This window comes from Thamnophis sirtalis, unplaced genomic scaffold (assembly GCF_051295495.1).
Source record: "Thamnophis sirtalis isolate CommonGarterSnake01/CBP01778 unplaced genomic scaffold, rThaSir2_p1.2 scaffold_13, whole genome shotgun sequence".
In the NCBI taxonomy this organism is placed as follows: Eukaryota; Metazoa; Chordata; class Lepidosauria; order Squamata; family Natricidae; genus Thamnophis; species Thamnophis sirtalis.
The window spans coordinates 15796361-15821459 of NW_028261393.1; the positions used below are offsets into that span (position 1 = coordinate 15796361).

A 25099-nucleotide genomic window follows, 5' to 3' on the forward strand; every position below is an offset into this window, starting at 1 on the left:
GCTTAAAAGGACTGCTCGTTATGTTGAACATGGTCTCTGTTCACTTCTCTTGTTTTTATTCTCACTCACGGAGGGACTTTGGGAGTCCCCTTTGGAGCTGGACTGGCCAAAGGTTACCAGAAGGGCTACTCGGAGATCAGAATTCAAAGAAGGGTAAATGTGAGGAGAACATGTGGGACTGAGCACTTACAGGGAAGGGAGGGCCTGAAGCCACAAAAGACTCCCTGCTTTTCAGAATAAACAAGTCTTGCAAAAAAGGAAGTCCGTCTGTCTGCATCCATCAGCAATTACAGCGTCTAGGACCCTGTTCTCCCTGCAGAAAAGAAACCAAGCAGGGCTGAGCCCCTGCTATAAAGAAGGACTGCAGTGTCCTTGATTTATGATTATTTGTTTAGTGACTGTTGGAAGTTACAACAGCATTGAAAAAAAGTGACTTATGACCAGTTTTCACACTTATACTGTATACTTACACTTGCAATGTAGCATCCCTATAGTCACCTGATCAAATTTGGCTGCTTGACAACTGGCATGTATTTATGACAGCTGCACGGTCCCAGGGTCATGTGATTTTGTGACCTGCCCAGCCGGCTTCTGACAAGTAAAGTCAACAAGGGTATCCAGATTTGCTTAACAACCACACAATTCACTTAACAACTGCAGTGAATCACTTTAACAAATGGGGCAAAAAGGTCATAAAAGGGGGCACAACTTACTTAACAACTGTCTTGCTTAGCAATGGAAATTTTGGGTGCATTCGTAAGTTGAGGACTACCTGTACGCTATTCTCCTTTGGGTCATTAAAATCAAGTCAAAAGTCAGTGGGATATAATTAGTCTCGCTATATTTTTTTTTAAAGAATGTAGATAGTTAAAAAGAACCAGCAAAGTCAGCCCACTTTTTGATCATGTCAAAGCGAAATCATTTTCCTCCCTTTCTTTGGAAAGCTGAGATCACATATATACCAGAAAACCAAAGGGGAACTCCTATACCAAATGTTGAAATGGCATCTCTTGACAAGAAGGTGGTTACTGGCTTGTCCACTGCAGTGTTTGTTCCTGGCTGGGGAATTCTAGGAGTTGAAGTCCACGTTTCTTGAAGTTCCCAGAGCAAAAACACCAACTATGTTCCCTTTCTTGTGTGAAGTGAATGTGCCCCTTTCACACATTCACTTTCTAAAGCTAAAGAAAGTAGTACAGTGTATTGGAGTCGTCACTATCAAAAGCAGGAATAAAAAAAGGTAGATTTAGTGGGGGAAGGATTTAGTGTCGAAGATCTTCAACCCATTGTGTTGGGGGTTCAATCTGATCTCTTTTTGCTTTAGTACAAGGCTTGAACTCTACCAAGTGTGGGTTATTTAACAAAGCATGATTAAAATATGATTAAGCATAGTGTATGGATCTGATCGGAGTCCTTGTGCAAATGAAAAATGGCAGAAATTTGCATACCATCTTTGAGAACCCAGAACTTTTCACTTGTCCAAAGCTGGTCCATATTCTTCTTTTTACATATATATATATATATATATATATATATATATATATATATATATATATATATATATATATATATATATATATATATATATATATATATATATATATATATATTTTCCTTTTTATTACATAGACAGCACATACACACAACAATGAAAGAACAAAAACAAAAAAGAAAAACACACACACACACAAAAAACCCATCATCACATACAGCATGTCGTTTGGTTACAGGTGTTTTAACATTTATCATTCTTATACATTTATTATTTCATTTCCTAGGTTATAATATGCAGTTTGGGTTGCTTTGTTTACCATCCCTTCCTCCTATTGTAACACCACCTTATTTTCCCTTTCTTTTCTCTCTCCCTCCCTTCTCTACTTTCTTCCTTCTTCCTCTCCTTTCCCTTCCTTCTTCCTGTACCTTTCTCCTACTCCTGCTCTTCCCCTTCCTACCCTCTCCCCTCCTCTTTCTCTCCTTTCCATCCTCCTCTCCTTACCTCTTTCTTTCCACCCTCTCTCCCTTTTCTACTTTCTTCCATCCTCCTCTCCTTCCCCTTCCTTCTTCCCTTACCTCTCATTTGCTCCTGCTCTTCCTCTTTCCCTTCCTACCCTCTCTCCTTCCTTTTCTCTCCCTTCTATCCTCCTTTCCTTTCCCTTTCCTTTCTCCCTCCCTCCCTTCTCTACTTTCCTCCTTCCTCCTCTCCTTCCCCTTCCTTCTTCCCGTACCTTTCTCCTACTCCTGCTCTTCCTCTTCCCCTTTCTACCTTCTCTCCTCCTCTTTCTCTCCTTTTCATCCTCCTCTCCTTACCTCTTTCTTCTTTCCCCCGTCTTCCTTTCATTCTCTCCTCCTCTCTCCCTTTCTTTTTCTATTGTTGTTGGTGTGTCTATTTTAAATCTCAGTTTATGTTTCCTTGGAATGGTTTTTCCGCCAACTCAGACATAATTTGGTATCATTTCTTATTCCCTTACCTGTGCTAATCTATCCTAACTATATATATATACACTTATATAATTCTTCTTTAGTTATCACAGTTAATAAAAGTGTCTGCTCTAAGCCTTAAACTCAGCAGCACATTTCAGTGCAAAGGTCCCTAAACAAAAAATGTCTTTTTTCTCAACCAAGTTTTGTTTACTAAAAACAATACATTTGTAATGCTGCAAAATGATTTAATTACTTTAAGTAAGTATAAATGTTCAATATAGTGTTCATAGCACAGCACAACATGTAAACTAACATGGTTTAATAAGCACTATGTCTTATTTGGCTCAACAGGTCCAGGTTTTCATGTACCAGCTTTATACACTCGGGCACTCAAAGTATCACGCACCTAAAGCACATAAGAGCCAGTATGACTTGTGATGAAGGTGTGTAGGATCAGAGAGACACAGATTCAAGTCTGCCATCAGTCACAAGCACCCTGGGCTACCACTCTCAGCCCAGTCTATCACAAGCGTCTTGTGGAGAAAACAAAAGGAAGTTAAGAGTTGAAAGGGACCTTGGAGGCCTTCTAGTCCAACCCCCTGTTCAAGCAGACCATGTGTACCAATCCAACAATATTTTACAAGTCACAGTGACTGTGTTCCTGTAACGTGACAAACCAAAACAAAGCCCATCATGGCTTATGATATTATACACAATTATCAGCCAACTTTGGCAGATATAGAAAGCTAAACAGGCAAGCCAGTTTCTTCTTGGTTTAATCAGTTTTTTCCTGGTTTATACCTGGATCTTGAAGTCAGGAATTCAAGACTGGATGCTAGACGGTGAAGTCAGCAAAAGAGGAAGAAGGGGAAAGCTGCAAATTACACTTTGAGCTTGCCATGAGCGTCAAACTCAACTCCAGGACAACGTTCCCTTTCCCTCCCTTCCCCACTTGGGATCCTTCAGGTGGGGGCGATTTATTTGCAGACGCTAAATTAGGAATTAGGGCTCACTGACGCAATATCTTTAAATATAAAGAGTCGCTCGCACCGTTCCCAACTTCCTTCCCCAGGGCATTTCCTTTCCTTGCATTTCCAGACCTCCCCAAAGGGGGCGCTGCCGGCACCCTTTATTCCAACAACCCCACAAGCGCCATCGGCCATTTTACCCGTCGTGCTTTTCTCCCACCAATGCTAATCGCGGCTGCCGACACCGCCTCCTACTCTTTCCTTCCCCTCCCCTCCCTTTTTTTTTTCCGCCTGCCTTCGCGCCTGCTCCCTTAGAGAGAGAGCGCGCGCGCCTCTCCCTTCGCCTCTCGGCCCGCCTGACCGTCGCCTGGTGAGCCGAGCCGAGCCGAGCGGAGCCGAGTCATCCTGCCTGCCATTCGACCCCCCCTCTCCCCCTCACCTCACCACCCTCCTCCGCGGCTGCGCGCGAACTGGCGGGCGGGCAGCACCATAGAGCGGGAGTTGTGGGCAGCCGTCGGAGCGGCTAGAGCGCCGACGCAGCGCGAGGCGAGCGGGCGGAGCCGCGGGCGGGGCGAGCCAGTCAGAGTCCGCCAGGAAGCCGAGAGGGATCCGCGCGGTGTGTCTGCTGCTGCTCCTCCTTCTCCTCCTTCTTCTTCCCCGGACAAAGCCGCCACCGTTGCCGCCATCCCCGCCCCCTCACCTCGCCGCGCAGCTCGCCTCGGAACCCCGCCGCTGAACGGAGAGCCATGTCGGCCAGCAGCCTCTTGGAGCAGGTAAGCCGTGGGAGGAAGAGCGAGCGAGAGAGAGCGAGAGAGAGAGCGGCGCCCCAGGCGTGAGGGGCGCCACGCTGGGAAAGGCCCCGGCTTCAGGCCTAGCCGGGGAAGGGGGTGGGCGGCCAAACGGACGGAGGAAAGGCTCGCGCCTCCACTTCCCTCGCCTCCCTCCCTTCGCGAACGAACCCCCGCCGGGCCCGGCCTTCCTCCTCTCCCGTCTCCCCCGCCGGCAGGTCGGAGCGGCCTAGGTTTGGGGCTCGGCTTCTTTCTCCCCTACGTCCCTCCCTCCCTCTTTCCTTTTGCCCGGCCCCCGGCCTGTTCTTTGCCGCCGCATGACTTATGGCTTCTCTCCCTCTTCCCCTTTCTTCCTGCCTCGCTCTGGCCGCCGCCGCCGCGTCGTCTCCGCTCCAGAGACCGAAGGGACAAGGCACGAAAGGTGAGGAAGCCGTGGTGGTGGTGGGTGGGGAGGCTCCGTCCGGGGCGGCGGTTTGTGAGGGGGGCCTCGGGAGAAGGAGGAGGGCGAGTTTCAGCTTACGGCGGCGCCCCTTGTCTCTGCCATGCGTGGGCCCGGGTCCCTCGCTCCCTAGAATAGAACAGAACAGAATTCTTTATTGGCCAAGTGTGATTGGACATGCAGGGAATTTGTGTTTGGTGCAGATGCTCTCAGTGTACATAAAAAGACATTCGTCAAGAATCATAAGGTACAACACTTAATAATAGTCATAGGGTACAAATAAGCAATCAGGAATCTAAGGGAGGAAGGAAGCCTGGGGGTGTTTAACCCTTAAAAATGAGACCAACCCCCCCCCCCACACACACAAAAGATGTGACTTCCCAGTCTCTTGCATTACCTGCAGAGGGTTGCAACTCTGAAAACGGCCGGCTTGGCAGGCCAAGGATAAGTTTAAAAATGTCTCCTCTGTAAAAGGCAAAAAGCAGCCCGTGAATAGGTAGGTCCTTTTATCAGGCTGGGTAAGGGAGAGGTTGGTAGAGTACTGTAAAAAAAAAAGTTGAGTCAGAATTTAAAAAAAATCATTTACCAGAATCAGCCACTGAACCGTTTTTTAAATGAACAATTCAAACAATTGTTCAAAAACAATTCAAACAATTCATTAAAAAAACGGTTCAGTGGCTGATTTTGGTAGATGAATTTTTGCCCCCTCTACTCTTTTCCTCTTTGTATTCTCTCCAATTCGGCCACCCACCAGTATTGGCAGAAGGGTGGTAAGGAATGGCTTGGTGTGAAGACGACCCACTTCCGGGAAGGCTTTTTAAAAGCAAAAAGTGGCTTTTGATTAAAAGCTACCAGTTTTTAAAATTTATTGCACCTAAGTAGCTGGATCTGCAGCATTCAAACCAAAAGTGGGGGAAAGAATGGTCTGATCAGATATCAATAGATAAAAAAAGTAAATATGAAAGATAAGATTAGTTAACTTTCCTTCCTTGTTTTAATGAGTAGTTATAGCTTTAAATGTAGCCTTTGAAGGCCGAAGTGAGAGTAGTGCGCATAGTCAAGCTGCCTCAAGGGCCCAATTTATGGCTTCCAGAAGCAAAATTAAAACTCCTTGAAAGCCATGCAGGCTTTCTTTCTTTTTTCTTGAAATGCCTGTGAATGCAACGACGCAGATTGTCCAAAAAGGAAGTGCTTGTAAACTCTATTATGAATTCAAAAGTTTAAAATCCAAACAAAGGAAGGGAACTTGGAGGTCATTCAGCCTATTGCTGCATCTGCAGTAATAATATTGGGGGCGGGGTGACGAATCTGGTAGCACCTTTTTTTTTACTAGGAAATTCTATTAAAAGACAACTTGTTTGAACCGCAGCTGGTTTCCTCAGATGCATATATATATATATATATGTCTATAACATCCTTGAGAGAGATGGTTAGTTTCTGCTTGTAGAGAAAGAAGCTACAAAAATAAGTTCCCCTTAGGAATATTTCTCTGTTGTTAGTGATAATCCTGACTCTTGGTGCAGCAGAAAGAAGTTGATGTTGCTTTCTGCATGACAGCCCACGGTATATTAGATGATAGGTTCTATCCCCCCAACTGCATATGCTAGTCAACTAGCAACTAGCAACTTCAAGTCTCAGATCCTCATGGGGGGTAGTCACGTTACATTTATAGCACATCCAATTCCCAGGTTTACTGTAGTTTTTAGTAAAATATATTGGAACCATTTCCAAAGACTATATATTTGTAAGACTTAATTTAACCTCACTACCTACCACTAATCCCCAATGAAACAGATGGATACTATGAGAAGTGAGTGCATTCTCTTATCCTTGAGCAGTAATAACTAAAACATGCTCAGTTTCTGACAAAAGGTTCTTCAATTCTATACGTCTTAAATTATTGAACAGTAATATCAGAATTAAGTAACCTTGTTAAAACATTTGTTTTTAGTGCAAAATGGATCAGTGCATCAGAAAGACAGCTTAAATGATGATGATATTGAACCTTACTTGAGTCCTCAGGCCAGACCGGTGAGTGATATGTACTTATTTGTTTCATGATGCTCTTTGCTTTTATTCAATCTTTTTCTCATGCCATGAATTCATGCCAGAATTCAGCTTACTTCTCTGCTTTGATAATTTAGCTCATTCACTAATTAGCTGTTAATGCTTGCTAGCCGCTTATAGCACTGTCTTACACGTTATAAATCTTTTAAGCCTCTTCAGTGGAACCTACTTTGATACATTAAGGAATAATTTTCTACAGATTTGTCTGAATTTCTGAGTAAGTGTATTTAAAATAAGCTGACCAACTCTATTCCATGTATTTTTATTTATTTATTAAACTTGTATGGTGCTCATTTCTTCTAAAGGCATCTCTAGGTGGCTTCTAGTTCACCTTGTAGTGCAATTATCAGTTAATTTATAGAAATGAATTTTGAATTATGATTAAAATTAAGTACTTCACCTTCATTAGCTTTTGGATCTTAACCCACTTCTATTGAGACCATACATCAAGTAAGGTCTAACATTTCACAGAAGTTGAGAGCTAGTAAACTATATGTAGAATATGTCCTCTTACATGGCTGGTCTTGGCTGATTCCCAAAAGCTAAATAGGGATGAGTCTTGTTAATGTTTGAGTAGAAGAGCTAGGAAATATAACCTGTAAACTAAACCAGGAAGTAGAAAAAATATTTCCCAAAATCATAATGTCTTTTAGTCTTCAATAGTCAAGACTTAGTCAAAATAAATGCCCTTTTTATCTACCTGTCATTGTTCTAAGCAATCTTTTAGAAGTTTAAGTGTTGAGAAGATTTTGATGTATAGTTAGATTCAGTCTTCTAGTTTGTAAACTCTTAAAATTCATTTCCTTTGTTTACTAAAAGTGACAAATACTTTCCTATGTGCGAATTTTTGCCGGGATTTTGGGGGGGGGAGAGAATTTCATCATTTGGAAGAGCCATCCTAGGACTTTTTGCATGATGTTGGTTTATAGTGCCCAGTGACATGGTCATGTGCTAATATTGCACAGCAATGATTGCTCACAGCTGAGAAAGGGCATTGGTACTTACCTGATACGTCTCTTCTCATAGTGGGGGAGCCAGGATGGGTTGGCCTTATCCTCTCGTTGATTGGACTGAGTCAGATAAGCTCTTGGTATAGGCCCCTGGCCCACCCAGGCACTGCCCAGTTATCGGTGAAGAACTCTATCCGACCTGTTGTGCCATCCATTCCAGACCTTGTTAAGGTTTCAAACTTTTTATTGAATTATAACTTGAACATATTAGTACAACATCCATCATAACGCATGTTACATTATCATAACAGGGAGGGTCTGGATACTCCTCCCCCACTATGAGAAGAGGTGTATCAGGTAAGTACCAACACTCTTTCTCCATAGTGAGGGGAGGAGTATCCAGGATGGGACATACCAAAGCTAACACGTCCCTAGGGAGGGTAACATACTGGGGGCCCCTGCAACACTAAGCCTGGTGGGCTGTGTTCTCCGCTCTATGAACCACCTGTAAATTCCCTGTGACCAAACGAAGCCTCCACCGAGGCAAAGTTATCCAACTTGTAGTTCCTCACGAAGGGTGAGGGGGAAGACCCCGTGGCTGCCCTACATATCTCTGTCAATGAGGCTTGCGTTGCCCAGACTGCCGTGGTGGCCGCACTTCGTGTGGAGTGTGCTGTGATGGGGCTCGGTGACTGTATGCCCTGGGACTGGTAGGCCGTAGCAATGCAAGTCCTCAACCACCTGCCTGTGGTGGTGGAGGTCACCTTCTTGCCCATAAACGCTGGTTGGAATGAGACAAACAGGGCCTCGGACTTCCTAGTTGGCCGGGTTCGTCTGAGGTAAATCCTCAGAGCCCTCTTTACGTCTAGGGTATGCCACTTCCTCTCTAGCAGGTGAGAAGGGTCCGGACAAAAATTGGGCAAAATCAGCTCTTGCGACCTGTGGAAGCATGAACACACTTTAGGTATGAAGGAGGGATCCAACCACAACACCACTCTGTCCTGGTGAAAGATGCAGAGGTCCTCCATAGCGGACAGGGCCTGCAACTCTGATATTTGTCTGGCAGATGTGATGGCCACTAGAAACACCACCTTAAGGGTTAAAAACTTTAGTGACACTGTTCGCAGTGGCTCAAATGAGGCCACTGTCAGAGCGTCCGGCACCTTGTGCAAGTCCCAGGATGGGTACCTGTGGGTGGGTGGCTTGAGGTTGGACACCCCCTTCAGAAACTGCCTTACCAAAGGTTGTTGAGTGAGTGTCTGGGCTCTATTGCACAGAAGCACAGATGAGATGGCCGAGATTTGTCTCCTAATCGTTTTGGGAGCTAACCCCCTGTCCAGGCCTGCCTGGAGAAATTCCAGGACTAAGGGAACGGTGGCTCTCACTGGGTCCTGTCCCCAGGAGTTACACCATGTGGAAAAGACCCACCAGGTCGCACCATAAATGCCCTCCGTGGAGGGTCTCTGGGCAGCCTGGATAGTTTCTATTACCTTAGGGGAGAATCTTTCCTCCCTTAAGATGCTCCGCTCAACCACCAGGCGGTCAGCTGGAGCCATTGTAGTTCCAGGTGCTCCAGTGACCCCTGCCTGAGGGAAATCCTTTCCTGGGGGATCCTCCAAGCTCTGTCCACCAAGAGCGATTGGAGGTCTGCAAACCATGGCCTCCTAGGCCAATAGGGTGCAATCAGCACCACTGCCCCCTCCCGAAGAATTTTTTTGAATGACCTTGGGAATCAGGGGCAAGGGTGGGTATCCATAGAGCAGTCCCCAGGGCCATGGGCATCAGAGAGCATCTGCCCCCTCTGCCCCTTGGGTTTGGTACCTGGAGTAGAACCTCCTGGTCTGGCGGCTTGTGCTCCAAGGAGCTGCCGCACGCCTCTGCCGCCGGTTTTCCAGCTTCCTGGCACCGCTAGAGCCTTGGCTCTGCCCGTGGACCCCTTCCAATGAGGTAGGCCACGTGGACAATGGCGCGGGCGCTCTGCAGTGTTTGGGAAGCCACGGTTCGCTGCTCAACCCAGCGGGGAGCAGCGGAGCGCTCTGGCGCCCGGCAGAATTCCCGCAGCAAGGCTCACCTGGGCAGGGGTTCAGCACCGCCCTCGCTTGCCGGTAATTCGATTCGCGCCCCGCCGTGCTTGGGGAAGCTGCAACTCATCTCTTGACCCTTTGGGGAGCGGCAGAGCAATCCGGCGCCGCTGGTGCCTTCGCGGCAGGGCTTGCCTTTGGAAGGCTTGTGCCCTTTGTCTCCTGCTTGCCCTGCAAATTTCTTTTCTGAGTGATGCTTGTTTCACTCAGAGGTCTGGACAGCTTGCCGCTCCCGGGGCGGCTTTTGGCAATTCTTCGCAGCTCAGGGAGCTCAGCCTGCGGTTGCTGCGGTAGGGAGGCAGATGAATTTCTTTTGCTTTCTTTAGATTTCTTCGAATTTATCGGAGATCGAGGATGGCAAACCGTCCAGTTGAGGGACTGAGTCAATAACTGGGCGGAGCCTGGTGGACCAGGGGCGTATACCAAGAGCTTAACTGACTCAGTCCAATCAATGAGAGGATAAGGTCAACCCATCCTGGATATTCCTCCCCTCACTATGGAGAATTGGATTTGTAGTTTGAACATAGCTGGAAGGCATCAAAATGCTGTTACAAAGTGTTCTTTGGTCCGCAGCTAAGCATAAACCATAATATTTTTGTGCAGATTCTGAGAGGTCCTGTAAGGAAGGTAAACTACAAAATTGTAGAAGAATTTTCAAGTTACACAATCATAAAGGATAGTTATCAACTTTAAACTGATAAATAGTAGCAATATTTTGATCTGGAAACTTCACAGAAAACTTAAAGTTCCAGTTTAGGAGATAACTAGGGCAGGAGTCCCCAACCCCCAGTATGTGGATCGGCACCGATCTGGGGGAAAATCCTTTTTCCAGAACCAACCCCTGTTGCCCAAAAGGTTGGGGGCCATTGAGCTGCGGTGAACTACAATTTATACAACTGACTATACCTAGTTTCTGTCCGCTGCTAATTATTTCTGTTCCAGTTACTCCAAGTATCAGCTAAGTTGACAACAGGATCTATACTGTGGGGAAAAAAATACAGTATTGTGAACATACTTAAGGCATCTAATGTGGGTTTTCACATAATCTTCAATGAACAGGCCTTGGTATGAGGAACAGATCCATAACCATGATATGGAAAGTTACCAAGAAGTGTCAGGGTAGGGAACTAATTGACCTTTTTTCAGAAATTCCCACACAGTGGATTGCTGTGTAACTTATTAATTCTGGAACCTGGCTAATGTATACTTGGTTATTTCTGAACTCTTCCAAGATCCAGTAAATTGAAATGCATTGTCTTTTCTATTTCAAGCCACAAATATTTTCATTGCCCAGTTTCTTGGATACTTGTCAATTATAAAGATGTGCACATGAGTTGAACTTGCAATTGTGCTCTTGTAATTATATCCTTGCTGTTGATGGAATGACTTCCCTTCTTCCAAATATGTAAAAAACAAGAACAGACCTGTATATACAAACCTGCCCAAGTTTACGTTTACATAGAATAAGCTCTATTTAAAAGATAGGTCCTAAGGTAGCTTGAGTTAGTCATTATATGTGTACACACACACACACACACACACACACACAAACACACACACACACCTAGACACACATACATGTTGACTAACCATTAATTTGTAGGCTATTTTGTTGCTGTTTCATCATAGTTTGTTCCTAGCAGTGACAACAGAGCACTATCTCTGCAAGTTGTTGTTAGGAAAGGATGCAACCTTATTAACCTTTTAATTTCCTGTTGTAAATTGGAATAGCACTGGTTAAGCAATAGGCAAGAATAGTCTTCAATGCTAATCCAATTTTGATAAAATACTCATGCATTTGAGCTTTGTCATCAGAAAGCTTTATGAGGCATTGAGTCATTCTAGGAAGTTCTTTAAATGGTGAACAGTGGGGTGTTGTAGATATGTTGCTTATCATACACTTGCTGCAACAGGATATAGCCTTAATTGTGCAGTTAATGGCGAAATCCATTTCCAAGCAATTTCAATGAATATTTTGAACATTTTGGTGTCTGAGTACAGTACCATACTCAGTCTCACCCCTCTGTTTAGTCCTACCGTGAAAAATCTGATAGATTTGTTTAATCTCTTTATGTTATTAAAGCAATTGGACCTTTAGGAAGTTATTTTGTTTTTAAGTGCACTTCGGGCACACTGTTATTTGTAAACGTTAACAAATTAAAACCTTTGCCTAAAATTAAACATGAGTTATATTCAGCCATCTGATGTTTGGGGTTCAATTAATAGTCATATAGCTAATATAATTATGGAATTATATTTCTCTGTTGCTGTTATCATTCTTAAATATTTTGTTGAATGAAAGTGGGATAAATCTCAGTGTTGTCCTTCCTAGCCATTATTTTAGAGCAGTTGTTAGGCAGCTGCTTATCAGCATAAACTTTTTAAAATCAGACTTAAATGTTCCCTTAAAAAGAGAGTATAATTCCTTTAAGCATTTCAGGATCAAGAAATCAATAGGTCTAATTCTTCATTTAGTTGTTTGGTTTGTTTCTAGTGCTTATGTCTTATATTTATTTACAATATGCTATTTATACTTACACTTGAATACTGTAAACAGAAGATTGCCTTATACTGTTATCTGAAGCTGTTGATAGTGAAGAGTTGCCACTGATTTTTTTTTAAAATTCTGAGCTAACATACATGAGAAATGTGGTCGAATTGCAGAATGAAATAATAGCTTCTTTGTAGTCAGTGATTGTCTTCCCTTTGATGCAGTGGTGGGTTCCAGATCCCGTTGCAACCGGTACGGTGCAATGGGGCCCGTCGTCCCCCACATGCACACGTGCACAGCGCGTTCATGCATCCTTACCACTACGACGCCTCCGCGACACTCCAGCTGCTTGTTGGAGCATCGCGCAGGCGCCGTACGCTCCATGCACGAAAGCGCCAAAGAGCTCAAATACAGGTAAAGAGCTCGGGCGAGCGGGCCCTCCGGAGTGCCATACCAGAATGGTACCCTGCAACCCACCACTGCTTTGTTGCCAATTAATTCCATTCAAAACACACATTAGATATTTCCAATGGTTTGATTGAGAAACTATAATATTCTATTGCTAAGAAATTTGGTATTGAAACATAATAGGTGAACTATTCTTTCTATATATATTTTTGGTGTGTTCATTGGCTTGTAAAGGCATAACCCAAGATTTCACTTAAGTGATGTTTTAACTTGCATTACTAGTGTTACTTTAAAGAGATGGGTGGAATTCCTTTCTCAATTTAAACCATTTAAATAAACAATATTTAAATTATTTTTGGTCAGCTTACAAATAATTTAAATTCCAGTAGCTATTTAAAAAAAAAAATTAAGCAAGCAAGCTGGCATTAGTTGTAATTGATCTTCCTGTGTGTTTCATTCTCCACCTATACCTCAGTAAAGTGCTGCATAGATTAAAAAAATACAACCCCCACACTCACTAGATGATGTTTTGTGCCAAGAGTGAATTTCTTTTTGAGGTTTGGATAAGATGTAGGATGACTTCATTTTCTCTGATGCTCTGAAATCGGTATCTTGCTTTTGTGCATTATAAAGAATAATTTCAGCTTGAAAGGATAAGATGGAAAGAATGATCTACATATGGCTTTAATCTAGTTTTCATGCTATTATATGTAATGTTCAGTCTAACTCTTTAGTTCTTGCTGTTTTCTTCCAGAACAACGCATATACTGCAATGTCAGATTCCTACATGCCGAATTACTACAGCCCATCCATTGGATTTTCCTACTCCTTGGGTGAAGCTGCTTGGTCTACTGGGGGTGATCCACCTATGCCCTATTTGACTTCTTATGGACAGCTAAGCAATGGAGAGCCTCATTTTCTCCCAGATGCCATGTTTGGACAGCCAGGGGCCCTTGGCAGCACACCATTTCTGGGACAGCATGGCTTTAACTTTTTCCCAAGTGGAATTGACTTCTCTGCTTGGGGTAATAACAGTTCTCAGGGGCAATCAACTCAAAGTTCAGGATACAGTAGCAACTATGCTTATGCACCAAGTTCATTAGGTGGAGCTATGATCGATGGACAGTCAGCGTTTGCTAATGACACCTTGAATAAGGCACCTGGCATGAACACCATAGACCAAGGAATGGCAGCCTTGAAACTAGGCAGCACTGAAGTAGCAAGCAATGTCCCAAAAGTTGTTGGCTCTGCCGTTGGCAGTGGGTCTATTGCCAGTAATATTGGAACTTCTAATAGCTTGCCCCCAGCTACTATTGCTCCTCCCAAACCAACATCCTGGGCTGATATTGCAAGCAAACCTGCCAAACAGCAGCCCAAGCTGAAGACCAAGAATGGGATTGCAGGCTCAAGTCTTCCACCGCCCCCCATTAAACACAACATGGACATTGGAACTTGGGATAATAAAGGGCCAGTGGCAAAAAACCCTTCCCAGGCTTTAGTTCAGAATATTGGTCAGCCGCCAACCCAAATATCTCCCCAACCAATGGGTCAACAGATGAATAATAGTCCACCAGCAATGCAGCCTTCAGCAGGACAACAGCCACAACCTCTGCCACCTGCACCACCTCAACCAACTCAGTTGCCAGTTCAGCAACAGGCAGCTCAGCCTGCCCGTTGGGTTGCACCTCGTAACCGTGGAAATGGATTTGGCCAAAATGGAGTTGACGGCAATGCAGTAGGACAGTCTCAAACCACCTCTGGATCTGCACCTTTGGAGCCCCACCCTGTCTTGGAGAAGTTGAGATCTATCAACAACTATAACCCAAAGGATTTTGACTGGAACCCAAAACATGGGAGGGTCTTCATTATCAAGAGTTATTCTGAAGATGATATCCATCGTTCCATTAAATATAACATCTGGTGCAGTACAGAGCATGGTAATAAGAGACTGGATGCTGCTTATCGGTCCATGAATGGAAAAGGTCCCGTTTACTTACTGTTCAGTGTCAACGGCAGTGGTCATTTCTGTGGAGTGGCAGAAATGAAATCTGCTGTGGACTACAATACGTGCGCTGGCGTGTGGTCCCAGGACAAATGGAAGGGGCGATTTGATGTCAGGTGGATTTTTGTGAAGGACGTTCCCAACAGCCAACTGCGGCACATTCGCCTAGAGAACAATGAGAATAAACCAGTGACCAACTCCAGGGACACTCAGGAGGTGCCTCTGGAAAAGGCCAAACAGGTGCTGAAAATCATTGCTACCTACAAGCACACCACTTCCATCTTTGATGACTTCTCACACTATGAGAAACGCCAGGAAGAGGAGGAAAATGTGAAAAAGGTAACTGGTTGAGCAGGCAGGGAAGAGAAATAAAGGGGGAGGGTGGATGTTACTGTATAAGATCGAGTAAGTTGTGAACATCAATACCCAAGTAGATTTGCAGAGGTTATCATTAAGTATATAACTTGGGGCAATGGTATTTAAACTAGAATCTGCTCTAGCCAAATTGTAGTTAGTGTACAAAATTTGCGTAGTATAGAAGACATGACATTTAAGCATGTAGTGGCAGCAAATAAGACTTTTTCCCATTCTCCATGAGATGCTCTGGATAATAGTGCTTATAGTTTTGTTTGTGAACTGAATTAAGTAAACTGGATTATGGGTGGAAATGCTATTCAATCAATATCTTTGGCATGATTCCTGTTTATGGTGTCACAGTTTCAAGGAATTAGATCAGCTTTGTATTCTGCAGTTATTTCTTGAGGCACTAACTGATGAGGAATTGGTAAGCAGTATACCACCGAAGTACCTTAAAAACTGCTAAATGTATATTCTAGTTCAGTGGTTCTCAGCCCGGGAAGGGGGGAGTGCAGTGTCATCACAGGGGGGACCACCAAGGCTTGAAGAAATGTTATGATTTAAATTTTGAGATACCTCTGGGGCCACAAAAGGTATTTAAAGGGAGTCTAGTGAAGAAAAGGTTGAGAACCACTTTTCTAATTATTAGTGATTCTCCCAACTTACATAAAAGTGGTGTTTTTTCTTTTTTAAAAATTGTTGTACAAGAAAACCTTATATCTTGAGCATTTGGAATGAGCTATGTAGTTCTTGGTATCTAAGCCATTGACTTAGATACTGATTTATCTAATATAATCGTCTGTTTTGAAAAATCATAAATATGCCCTTTTTTTGCTCCTCTTGATATTTATGCTGAAATATGTGTTTTCTTATAGTGGGTAGGATTTACATTGTCGCATTGTAGTTAGGGTGTGGCAGTGATATGGAAAGATTAGTGTAGATATCATAGTCTCTAAATGAACAATTATCATTTGCAGGACTCAGAAATGTGACAACCTACAGATATAATATTTTTAGAGTAACCATGTCAGCACCTAGAAAAAGCAAAATTAATGTTAACATCTTGGAGATTCAAAGTAGTAAAGAAAATACAGGCGTGAAAAATAGCAGACCAGCAGAGATATATTACTTGGATGTACTTGACTAACTTTATTTTTTAATAGACAGCGAGTTTCATATAGTAATGAAGGCACTAGGTGAGAAACCAGGAGACTGAATTCTAGTCCTACCTTAGGCACAGAATCAGACAGGTGATCTTGGGCCAGTTACACACACACAGCCCTAAAAAGGAGACATTGGCAAACCGCTTCTAAGAGAATTGCAGGGTCTTTTCTGGGAGTCAACACTAATGTAAAGTCACTCCCCTCCCCCCAAAAATATTTTTTTTATCTTAAAGTATTTGATTAAGTGATTTGATATTTAAAAGTTAAAACTGAGAAAGTCCAGAATCTGCTCTTTCTAATTGGAATTGAGAATCATCAAAAACAAAGTATATGTATGTATCCTTTGGCTTTTTCTAAACAAAATGACTAAGCCAACATAGCTGTTTCAGTACTCCCTGTAGAATGAATTGTTTCTCACGGTACCTTAAAATGACAGGATTTGTATTTGATCTTCAGCATGCCAGTTTTGGATGACATGTACCCATCAGAATCCAAGCCTAGTAGGAGTTGGCTTTCAGATTTGCTGGACAGAACTATTTATTAATGTGTCTGTCCTGCAGCAATGTTTATCGAGAACCAGTTTCTGCACCATATAATTCTCTTCTGTTTTGGGGAAGAGACTTCATGCTATTTCTATATTCAGACTATAAAATGCTATTTCTAAGACTGATTGTTCTCACCATTGCAGAATAACGTTAAGTGATTATGTATTTGAAGCTTCAGTTTTTCAATTTGATTACATCTTTTTTTAAAAAAAGGGTTACACTATCATTGATTTGATAAATACTTGTTACTGTGTGACTCTCTGTAAATTGTAACACTATGATACTGAAGAAACTGTATTTCCAAGTGTCTCTGGATGTATAACAATGTCCTGAAACTGTAACATCTTATTGATAAGATGTTAGAACCCAGAACTGCAGCCTTAAAATGAAAACATTGATTGAATAACTTTATTCCAGTGTATGATGCAAATTCTCCAACTTTTAATTAAAGTAATTTTTCTATTTGCATTACAGTGTTATAAATGTTTCTGTATAAAATATTTTATGTTGCTTAATCGCAAAAATAAATTGTCTAATCTAGTATATACCGGCACTTCTGCTAGTGTTAGGATGGCTCCTAATAATTTATTCCCAGCTCATCAGTTATAGATGTAACATGTAGGGCTGTAATGCATATATTTTCCTAATATTCAGAATTGCACCAACAAAGCACATGTTTGAGCTTTAAGAATTTGCCTGATGATTGCAGTCTGCTTTTCATTTGCCTTTCTGGACAAAACACACTTAGGTAATGTAAATCAGATTAACTGAAGTCAATAATTGCCAGGCTAAGTATGACGAACAGGAAGCATTTTTCCTTTCCTTTTCCAGTATAATATGGTTGACATGAAAAGAGTGTTCATCGGCTTTTTCATGAGATTTTAATTTCATTTTTTAATAGAAACTTGTACTCACTAGGGCTAAGATTTTTAATAGCCTATATAGTAACAGCTTTAACTATATAGATTGAAGTAATCAGATACAGGTAATCCTCGACTTATGACTACAATTGACTCAAAAATTCTGTTCCTAAGTGAGATGTTAACTGAGTTTTGCCCCATTTTATGACTTTTCTTGCCCCGTTGTGTAAGGGAATTACTGCAGTTGTTAAATGAGTAACACAGTTGTTAAATGAATCCGCTCTCTGCATTTATTTTGCTTGTCAGAAGTTTGCAAAAGTGGTCACATGACCCTGTGACACTGCAGCCATCAAAAATATGAATCAGTTGCCAAGCGTCTGAATGTGATCATGTGACACAGGATGCTGCAATGATAATAAATGTGGAAAATGGTCATAAGACAACACACTTTTTTTAAGTGCCGTGTAACTCCGAAACAGTCACTAAACAAACTCTTGTAAGGACGGCCAGTGATAAGGAGAGGTATGAAGCAAAATGCCTTTAAGCTTTCAACTTGTAGCTGTTCTTTGACTGAAATAAGCTTGCTTGTTTGGGGATGTACTTGTAGGCATCTAGAGTGCTGCAAAGGGTATGTAGAAAAGTCATGTGTTTGGGACAATATATAAATGCTATTAAGAAAAAAAATATTTCTGTGTGCTCACCTGGAAGTTTCTGTGTGTTTCTAAATTTTAGGCTGGCTCTCAAGGACAGTTCAAACATCATTCTGCCTAGAATGCAAAAAACTAGGGCATAGAATAGAGAACAAGTAAGATAAATAACTAGGTATTGTGCAGAAAACCTAATTTTTAAAATTCAAATTGTATGACACCAGACTCAAGGTTGGGGGGAGGCTCACAACAATCAGTTTACAATCAATAAAACAAAAAAATACTAAAAATGATAAGTGTAACAGACCAGATACAAGAAAATAAAGGGTTTAATTCTCTCTCACCAAAGGCCTGAGAGAATGTTTGAATTGTGTTCATATAGACCTGTGATGGCGAACCTTTTCTCCACCGAGTGCCCAAACCGGAGCACGCGTGTGCAGAAACCCTGAGACCAGCTGGCCTGTGCACATGTATCCTCTGGTCTTCTGGTTTTGGCCAGAAACCAGAAGAACAGCTGGAAATGGCGCTCACGCTTACAGAGAGGGCTCTGCATGCCACCTCTGGCGCGTGTGCCTTAGATTCACCATCATAGACATTGGAAAAGCGGAAAGGACTTTTCTTTGGTACAAGATGTTAAATATTCCTTTATTTTCCACAGACACTTTACCTACCTTAGTTTGGTTATTGCAGGCTTACAGTTCATCTGAAATAAGGTTTTGCAAATAACAGAACAATGCTATACTGCAGGAGTCACCAACCCCTGGGCTGCAGACCGATACTGGCCTGTGGCCTGTTAGGAATTGGGCTGCACAAGCAGCGGGCGAGTGAACAAGCAAACATTCATCTCTGCATGCACAGGATCTAGATCAGGGGTGTCAAACTCCAGGCACCACGGGGCCACTCTGGAAACAGCAAAGGACTGGTCTGCGGTGCTAATGCCAGTGAAAACGGAGCTTGGAAGCCCATTTTTGCTGGCAGAGCCCTCTGGCCTCCATAGGCGGCCCCAGCATGAGTGACGTCAAGGTGGCCATTCCCACCCCAGTCCTCCTCTCCCCTCGAGATCAAACACAACCCTGAAGCAGCCTTTAATGAAATCAAGTTTGACACCTCTCATCTAGTTTGCAGACAAAACCATTTCTTTCGAAACCGATCTGTGGTGCCAGAAAGGTTGGGGGCTACTGTTGTACTGTACTGTGACTTGCAACGCATTTAAATTATATAATTGAATTTGTACAATAGTTAGCAAGACCAGGTTTCTCCTGGTAATGTAATACTTCATCGACTTATTGCATTTACAATTTTGTATTAAAACAAGGTTGAATTTAATGGGGGGGGGGACACATTTTATATTAAATGTGAGACGGCCTCTCAAATTTCAGGTTTGTATAAAAATCAATTGTTGAGGTAATGTCTCATCTGATTATTAACCTTTCTTGCCATAAGTCTGCTGAGTCATTTTGTATAAAAGTCAAAATTCTGGTTATTATAAAAGTTGGAATAGCCGTGTACTTTCTTTCACAGAATGCTGCATAAAGTTATGTCACTAGCGTTGTATTTTATGGCATATAACTTTTTCCTCTGTGTGTTTTCCAGTAATCTTGCCACTAAGTGGTGACTGGTAAATATTTCTCAGAAGCAGGAGCTTATCCCCAGGTGACCAGATCTACAATACCTGAACTAGGAGTATTGTTGAACTCTTTTCACAATGCAAAAACTTAAAATTGGATTAAAACATTGTAATATAAGTAGATTATGTTAAAAAAAATGTTATGGCCATCACCCTCTCCACTAGTCAGACAAAAAAGTATGGAATAAGATTAAACCCTATTTTGCACTGGTCGAACTGCCCACTTTCATTTATCTTAAAGCAGGGGTTGGCAACCTTAAACACCCAAAAGAGCCTTTGGACCCATATCCCACAGAAAAGAAAACACCGGGAGCCACAAAACCCTTTTGACATCTAAAATGAAGATAGCACGGCGTATATTATTTTTTTTAATCTTTATGTTATGTAAATAAAAAAAACAAGAGTGTGTTGTATTTATGAAAATAATGAGTGCTACAGAGGGAAAAAAATATTTCTGCATGCAATTCCGAAATGGAGTCTGATTTTGAACTAAAAAAAGGGGGGGTCGAAAACCTCAATAAATCGAGTGCCGGTGGGTATTGCACATTGGCAGTTGTGAGGCATATTTTGAGTGACGGAGCCACAGCAGAGGGATGGAAGAGCCATGTGGCTCCAGAGCTGCAGGTTGCAGACCCTATACTAAAGGATCAGGATAGAACAGTAGATATAGAGCAACTTTTTACCCTGAAGGAATCTTGAAATAATTTTCAAATCTCAGGGAATCCCTGCATAAACAATACGAAAATTTTATAGTACAATTCATGTCTGAGCTTTACAATTCCATGTTTCACAACAACAGCACCAATTCAGACTGAGCAAGTCTGAGCACCGTGGGAGGCAGGCAGTTGTATCGTGGTTTGTAGTATTGTGCAGTGATTTGATGTGGTTTTGTTTTAAATCACAATCTCTCACAAAATCCCAGTTGAGAAAGGCTGGAATAGAACAAGGAAGCTTTGCAAGCATTTCTCCCAAGTTGTCCTTTTTTAAAAGAAAAACACAAAACAGTACTTTACTGTGGGGGTTAATTTTATTTGTATGGCTTTTCCATCACACTTTTCAGTACAGTATGGCTTACCTGGAATAAATTGATGTTTAAAACTGTAATGCATAAAACTCCAATATTAATACACATGAAAAAGCAGAGAATGTCTTGTGAAATAAATGCTTAATCACATAATAAGAAACAAGACAAAGCATTGATTTTATTTTAACTGCATTCAAAGAATTCTGCTTCTACAAGTAAAGTGCTTATCTATTTTTGCAAATTGGATTTTATTTCCTCCCTCATAGCCATTCATGTGAACTCTGGCAGACTAAGATCCTTGTACTAAGAAACATTGTAGTCTACCTTCATTAATTTATCTGTCGTGTCATTTCAGACTTTAAACCTGCTGATTGGAATTTCTAGTTTTATTGGTTTATGTGCTGCATTGGAACCTTTCTGACTGAAGTACAGGATATAAATACTCTAAATAAATTCATCCCTAAGTTTAAAAGTTACCTAGTGCAATTTATCAAATAATAAAAGGCAATCCTTATCCGTAGGCTTTTAGGAAAAAAGGATGTACAGAACCAAAGTGGGGGAATGGGGACTGAAAAGGGAAAAACATCTAGGAGAGAGTTGGCTTGGTTCTAAGAAAGGTAGATCAGGATCTAAACCAGATCTAGCCTTAGCAACTTTAAGACCCATGGATAAAACTTCCTCATGCTAGTTGGGGAATTCTGAGAATTGATGTCCACAGATCTTAAAGTTGCCGAGGTTGGACGTCCCTAGTCTAAATACATCTTAAGACCCTATTTTGAGTAGGGAGAGGCAAGAACATACTATATTTGAGACATTCAGAAGTTCTAGTAGTGCTCTCCAATTTGATAACTAAAGGAGATTGTTTCAAAATAGGTGCAGCCATCTGTTACCAGCTCAAGGTAGAAGAAATAGGGATAGTTGGAGGACTCTTACACATGTTTCCTGTGTGATTTAACTCTTTAGGCCAGGGATAAGTAACCAGATGTCCTCCATATAGCACACATTCCCATACATTTTAGCCATCATGCCCAGCGGTCATTGATAAGACTGTAGCAGGCGGTTCACTGTTGTGCTAGCATTTGCAATTTAGCAATCTCCAGAATTTTATGCTAAAATATCTTCTATGAAAGCATTGACCAAACAGATCTGCCAATAGCTTTACCAACAGGCGATACTATATTGAATGAAACTTCTATACGTTGAGTGTTATCTTTGCTCTTTCAGCTGTATATAAGAAACAGCATTTGCATTGCTTTCATCCTGATCTTGATACTAGTGTGTGATAACCAACTGACATGGTGTTCTGAATAACTTACAAGGGATTGGTCATGCTTGAATAGCTACTAGATTTGCTTGCACTTGTTAGCAAGTGCCACTAGCCTTGATCTTTTAGATTGCATGAACATGGCTTCCTCTCAGACATAAGTCAGTAGAAGCTGATCTTCTTGTTATTTGCCACAGAATAAATAAGGAGCAGAGGTGTATCTCTGATGAGCAGGAGTGGTAGATTGTATAGATTAAGCCCTCTTTCAGAATTAACACCAAATAATAAATAATGTACTAGGAAGTTTTCTGTTCCGCCCGCACTATTCTAACGCTAAAATTTATTTTGTTGGCTGCCTACAGAATCTCAAGAGTTATGAAGTTAAAATTTCTAGAGAGAAACCCTACCTTGCATAATATGCCAATAAAATTTGGTAAGAAAAAGAAATTTAAGAGGAATCAGACTGATTTACAGGCTGCTTTTAGAGCTGCAGTTTATTCTCCTAAAATAGCTTCTTTTAGGGGGGATCTTGCCAGTGTGTTGATTTGAACAAAGTATCCCAAAGACGATAAAAAAATGATCACTTGCCTATTTCTATTAAGACTTGGAATGTAGATAGCAAATAATGCAACAGACATGTATTTACTTTTTCCACATTATAAAGTGGCATTTGTAATTGTGAACAAAATCATGGGGCAGAGTACTAGTTGATATGGCAGTTTTTACTCTTCTGACTGTGCAAAAATTAGTGTATGGTTTAGGTATGCAAAACACATTTATTTGCATGAGATTTCAAAGAATTGGAACGTGTTGGGAGAAGGTATAAATGCAAGGCTTTTTTTTAGTAACCAAAAGGTGCTTTTTTTTTTCAAGAGGCAACTGGACTTTCTGGTTTTTCTTTGAAGACATTTTGCTTCTTTTTTTCACCTCTGAAGAAGCTTCTTGGATGAGAAGCAAAACGTCTTCAAAGAAAAATCAGAAAGTCCAGTTGCCTCTTGAAAAAAGCTCCTTTGGCTCACCCATAACCTGGATAACTGAGAATCTCCATAGACTTTTTTAGTAACAAACTTAGTTTCAGAAGCTTATGTGTTTTAGGGATGAAAATTGGCAAAAAGCAGGTTTTACTAGCAGGTTTTACTAGCATGGTAGGTTAAGAATATGGAAAGCCGTCTCAGTGTTATCTTAAATCTTGTGGCATTGCAATCCATTTCAATACTGCTTTTCACTAAAAAAAACCTGTTTTCTTCTGTTCTCTTTCCTATAGGAACGTCAAGGCCGTGTGAAATAAACCGCCGGGCCCTTTCACAGAGACTGCAACAGAGATGATGCATCTCGGATATCTTGCAAAAGGAAGAAAGACTACACCAGAAAGAATTAGGACTTATTTCATTGACTCCATACAAACTCTTATAAACGTACAGTTTAAAAAAAAAATACTGAAATTTCACAAGAGACATAGGACTTTAAAAAAAACAAAAAACAAAAAACCCCTTCTAGGTAGAGTAGAAGTGAAAACTGTCCCCTTTTCTTTTGGCTTTGGTTGTAATTTCACACCATACGCTTTGGGGTTTTTGTTCCTTTTTCGTTTGTCTTTTTACTATGTTATCGGATTTTAAAATCCGCCAGTGGCATATGCCCTATTTTCTTTCCTCTAATTTTTAAATCTGCCGCTTACCTGGTTTCCTGGCCTTCTGAACCCCTCTTCCTCCTGATTTTTTTTGATATTTGCACTTGGAACACCGAGTTGTGACTTTCTTTTGGACATCCACCATGGGAAATGGAATGAGCAACTTTTTTTTTTTCCATGGACTGGAACAGGAATTTTATGAAGAATTCTGAGGGGTGTTTTTTTTATGCCTAGAAGATTTGAATGGGATTTGTCTACGAGGTCATGTCTGAGGGGGTGGTTCATTTTTTCCCCTCTCTCTCTCTCTTTCTCTCTCTCAAAAGCGAAATACGAAGAGTCCTAAGAAATGTTCTGTTCTTGTGCATTATATGGATTGCAGATTAAGTCTGGCTTGATTTGATTTGAAGGCTGAGAACAGTGGTAAAAACTTGTTTGTTTACAGGAAAATTAATTTTGGAAGGAAAAAAAAATATTGTAAACTGTGTAGTGAATGTTTCTTCAGTTTTCTTGTTAAGCCAATGAGGAATGGGTGATGCCTTTCTTTCACCATTAATCACTTCTCAATAATAAACGTGAGATCCTGTTGAGCATCAGTTCTTGGCCTTAGTATTTAGTGGGTAGGTGAATGTTTTAGTGCTCCTGCAGTGCATGATGAGGGGGAAAAGGTGCAGCCATGATCAGCCTGAGTAGTAGCGCTTTTCAATCTGCTGACAGCTCTGGAAGTTGCTGCTCCACTATTGTCTTGACACCAAATCTTCTACGTGATGTTAACAAGTGACATAGAATGAGCTATTTCCATATTTATAGGGCAGTATTTTTAACTCTTGGCCTACTTTATACTGTTGTAGAGGTGTCTCTTGTTTGGTGCTGTTAGCAAGAGGCCACTTTACATGACTAACTATTGAGGGCTTCCTGGTTACAGTAAATATGTGCTTGGAAACAAACTAGCAGAGCATGGCTGATGTTGACTTGACACCCGCCTCTCTCCCCCTCCCCCCAATTTTCATATAAAAACACATACAATAGTATGGGGGAGGGGGAGAGTGGGTGTGTCTGTTTTCAAACCAAGCCTGCCAAATAACAAATGCTGTGTCCTTAAAAAGTACAGTACTGTAATCTGTACACTTCTCTTTGACCCTGATGTGTTTCTCCATGAGAATTTCCTAGCGAAGATTTGTAGGATAATCAGATAAAAAATATCTGTCTTGTCAAATTCATATTTAATACCTTTTGTACCTGTACATTTCCCCTTTTTTCTGCCTTATCCATAATTGTCACTTTAAAGATTCCTCTTGATTGCCAATTTTATTTTACTTTTCTTAATCTAAATCCCCCATTTTTCATCCCATGAGATTGTAAAAGATAGCATGGGT

The 25099-nt window shown here is 41.6% G+C and overlaps 1 protein-coding gene across 1 annotated transcript; it reads left to right on the plus strand.

The window, feature by feature from the left end:
- Positions 1–3833: 3833 nt before the first annotated feature.
- Positions 3834–24319, plus strand: YTHDF2 (YTH N6-methyladenosine RNA binding protein F2). The gene is made up of 5 exons (XM_014051770.2): positions 3834–4159; positions 4571–4595; positions 6565–6644; positions 13365–14951; positions 23364–24319. Exons 1-5 carry the CDS (start codon positions 4133–4135, stop codon positions 23385–23387), a joined length of 1743 nt encoding a protein of 580 aa, XP_013907245.1. The 5' UTR covers positions 3834–4132; the 3' UTR covers positions 23388–24319.
- The last annotated feature ends 780 nt before the right edge of the window (positions 24320–25099 follow it).